Source organism: Prenolepis imparis, unplaced genomic scaffold (assembly GCF_030444845.1).
Source record: "Prenolepis imparis isolate NDT839.2.m4 unplaced genomic scaffold, iyPreImpa1.0 SCAF_80, whole genome shotgun sequence".
In the NCBI taxonomy this organism is placed as follows: domain Eukaryota; kingdom Metazoa; phylum Arthropoda; class Insecta; order Hymenoptera; family Formicidae; genus Prenolepis; species Prenolepis imparis.
Genome location: NW_028141238.1, coordinates 16,071 through 20,113, shown reverse-complemented (window position 1 = coordinate 20,113; position 4,043 = coordinate 16,071). Strand labels below are relative to the sequence as shown.

Genomic DNA, 4,043 nt, shown 5'->3' with positions numbered 1-4,043 from the left:
CATCTTCTCTATCCATCACAACTTCTCTATCCATTTTACATTCAAGACTGAAACTTTATGATGGGACACATATTATAATGTTGCTCCCCTCTTGATTTTAATTCTACATCTCTCTTGTTCTAACTGGAGTATCATGTCTCAGCTAGCTCATCACTTTTTAAATCTCCAGAGAACGAAGAAATAGTTTTGTTAGCTATATCTTATTGGGAAAGAAATAATTAAACATAGATTAACAATAAAAAATATTTTATTTGTTACAAACATCGTGAAGAATATCATTTACAGCACATGTTAATATTTCACAATCTATGAGTGATTCACTATCGTACGCATCACTTTCGCGTATCGCTTTTACAGCATCACATACATTAGTAATATTATTGCGTTGTAAAATAGTTGCAAATTGTTTAAATTTTTCATTCACAAGATGAGTATTTTCACATAGCCAGAAATACACATGATCTATACATTTTTCAAACTCAAATAAATGTAATAGAGTCGATGGCTTCATATATAAAAAATTATTGGATAATGTTAATTTTACAATTTTTGAATCCGATATTTTAACAATTTCTATTGTTAGAGCTCGAATCCGTAATGGAGTTTGAGATGATTGTAAAAATCGTTCAATGTCCGCACGTTTCCGCATTAGTGATATCCATGTTTCAATAGGCAATATTATGTGGTTGCCTCGATTATCACCAAGAGCTAATTCCACATATGATACAGCTCCAACGCTGATTCCTATTTCCAAATATTTATAGGATGTTGCGGTTAGAGCATATCTTCGCCCAAGTATACGAGTCGCACGCTGAATGCTATAAAAAATAATTAGAACAATATTTCAAAAATTATTTAAAAATCATTATTTAAAAATCTTTATTTTGACAAAAAAGAAAGAATCGAAACTTACTTGTCACTTGTATTCTTAGACATTTCTTGTATTGGAACGTAATAATTCATGCTGGCGGAGTACATTTTTAAAAGAACCTTTCACATAAGTGATTGATACAATACTAAATCATTATTACAAGTTTTTATTGATACAAAGCAATGGGGTGGGGATTATTGCTGACACAAAATTATTTTTAACCAATCATCAAAGCGCCGATGCACGGCTGCTATGACATCATCCTCAATGAAATATTAAATGTAAAATAATGCAACATATCCAAAATTTCAAGCGTCAATGTACGACTGCTATGACATCATCCTCAATGAAATATTAAATGTAAAATAATGCAACATATCCAAAATTTCAAGCGTCAATGTACGACTGCTATGACATCATCCTCAATGAAATATTAAATGTAAAATAATGCAACATATTCAAAATTTCAAGCGCCGATGCACGGCTGCTATGACATCATCCTCAATAAAATATTAAATGTAAAATAATGCAACATATCCAAAATTTCAAGCGTCAATGTACGACTGCTATGACATCATCCTCAATGAAATATTAAATGTAAAATAATGCAACATATTCAAAATTTCAAGCGCCGATGCACGGCTGCTATGACATCATCCTCAATGAAATATTAAATGTAAAATAATGCAACATATCCAAAATTTCAAGCGTCAATGTATGACTGCTATGACATCATCCTCAATGAAATATTAAATGTAAAATAATGCAACATATTCAAAATTTCAAGCGCCAATGTACGGCTGCTATGATATCATCCCCAGGTGTTCAAAACGTATGTAACAAAATCATAAGAAAATACAACATAATTAAAATTTTCGAGCGTCAATGTACGGCCGCTCTCATCTTGAGATGAATCTCGCGAAATGTGCAAAAAATGTATCAATTTCAAGGTCAATACATCATTCGTACGTAACAAAATCACAAAGTGCAACATACTCGAGTGCCAATGATCTCTACGATTAAATAAAAAGGATGGTAAAGAGGCATACTATGTTAGTATCATTGTCAGAGGTTCCGCAAGAGCATCTCAAAAATGGCACAATTGGAAGCAAGTTTGTTGGAGCAAGCCGCAAGGGTGAATTCGGTGGAAGAATATATTGTGTGGGAGCAGCAATGTGACGAATACATCGAATCATTGGAAGAACAAAGTCGAATAAAACGTCCACGATTACCGATCGGAGTTCGACAATCGCTTGTCTCCCAAATCGCACGTCTCGAAGGGTTGAAGAATTCGGTACGCAGAAGTTTTGTACACGCAGGTGCCGGAAGCAGTTCGCGAGACATCGGACTCATATGGCGAGAGATTGATACGGCGTTCGAGAGCCGCATCTTGACTGGTGCGGTGATAAACAGCAACCACATCGAACCTCGTCAATTTCTAGAGGATGCCAAAGACATTGTGATCGAACACGTGCAAAAAGTGTTGCAAAAACACACTAGTGTAAAAGTGAACACCATATTTAATGGTGAGTTTGTGTCAGGCGATAAGCGCGCTAATAAAAGTGTCAACACTAAAAACTTTGAAATCTTTCGCACCTCCGATTTACATGATTGGTACAAACGCCGCGTTATCGAGCCCACACTAGCATCGCTAGAAGAATTTCAAGAACGTGATAGTGGTTGGGCATTATCGCGAATAAAGAATTTAACTGTAAATATAAACAAGTATAATCCAATGCGCGCGGGATGCCATGTTAAATTGCCGCGAGAAATAATGAACAAAAGAGCTGTAGTGAACGTGCAATCTAAAGACAATGCATGTTTCGCGTGGGCGGTGGTCGCTGCTCTGTACCCCGCAGAAAGAAAAGTGGAACGGGAATCTTCATATCCCCATTATTCGACAGTGCTGAATCTCCAAGACATTGAGTTTCCAGTGACTGTGAATCAAATTAAGAAATTTGAACTATCAAACAACATTTCGATAAATGTGTACTGTATCGAAGAAAAGAACATTGTCCCAATGCGTCTCAGCGAGAAGAAAGACAGACACGTCAACTTGCTGTACGTGGAAGACAGCAACAACATTGGACATTTCACATGCATCAAGAATCTCTCCCGGCTCGTGAGCTCGCAATTGAGCAAACATAATGGTCAAAAATATATCTGCGATCGGTATGTATATTTATTGCAAATTATATTTATTGTAAATTATATATGTTGTGACGTGACGGTTTTCATTTGGTGAAATTGTCCGTCACAAGGGTCGCGAGACCCGACCGGGGGGGTGATTTTGGGACCTCTGCTCTCTCTAAGATAAGAAAGAGAGAGAGCGATTCGAGCGCGGAATCGGACGCGATTCCGCCGCTGCGCGTTGCGATTGCGTGCTGCCGTAGCTGTTGCGATTGCTGCGGCAGCTGTTGGCGAAATTAGCGAAGGTCGAGGGAGAAGCGACGACATCTCATCCGGACGAAAAAGCGGCAAAAGGAAGGAAACAGGACGAGGGGAGGCCACGCCTTACGGAACACGCTCGGTGAGACCGCTATTGAACTATCACGACTGTAAATACTTTTCGGGACAGTAGATGCCGCGTAAAATTAATATCCATCTCCTCTTCCCTAGGGATCGAGAGCTGAGGAAAAGGGGAAGGCCACTCCGCGCGAGACGTGCGCAGGAGCCCCGCCACGGAGTTACGGCAAGGGACCCGATGGCATGCCCGGCGCCCGGACCCGGATGCGATCCACGATCGATTGAGGACTCGCGGCGGACGACATCCGGTGTCCGAGGCGGCCGGAATCGGGCCCCCCGTACGCTGCCGCCAGATTTTCCCGCCCGTATCCTACGGGAATGGAGGAACGTCCGGAAAGAAAAGAGCGCGGAAGCGATGAGCCGCCACCACGACCGCGGGGATCCTCCGGGCCGCCTCACGGCCCTGATTACGGAAGCGCCCCGAGCGGCTTAGTTCGGCGATACGGCGCCAGCGTGTCTCCGGCGAGACTTCCACTCGTCACTGTCGGGCAAGACGCGCGAGGGAGTAGAGGTCCTGTCGACAAGAAAAGGGGAAGCGCAGTTAGAGATCCAAGCGAGAGTGACGTTGCGAAGGACGAAGCTGGTGAGACGTCGTCGCCATCCCCGACCCATTCAGAAGGTAGATTGTTCGAGCGAGTCGCACCGG

The 4,043-nt window shown here is 41.5% G+C and overlaps 1 protein-coding gene across 1 annotated transcript; it reads left to right on the top strand.

Annotated features, from left to right (window-relative positions):
• The first annotated feature begins 1,964 nt into the window (after positions 1-1,964).
• On the top strand, positions 1,965-3,622 carry LOC145947433 (uncharacterized). Its single transcript, XM_083057213.1, has 2 exons — positions 1,965-3,047; positions 3,491-3,622. The coding sequence occupies exons 1-2, from the start codon at positions 1,965-1,967 to the stop codon at positions 3,620-3,622; spliced, it is 1,215 nt and encodes a 404-aa protein (XP_082913339.1).
• The last annotated feature ends 421 nt before the right edge of the window (positions 3,623-4,043 follow it).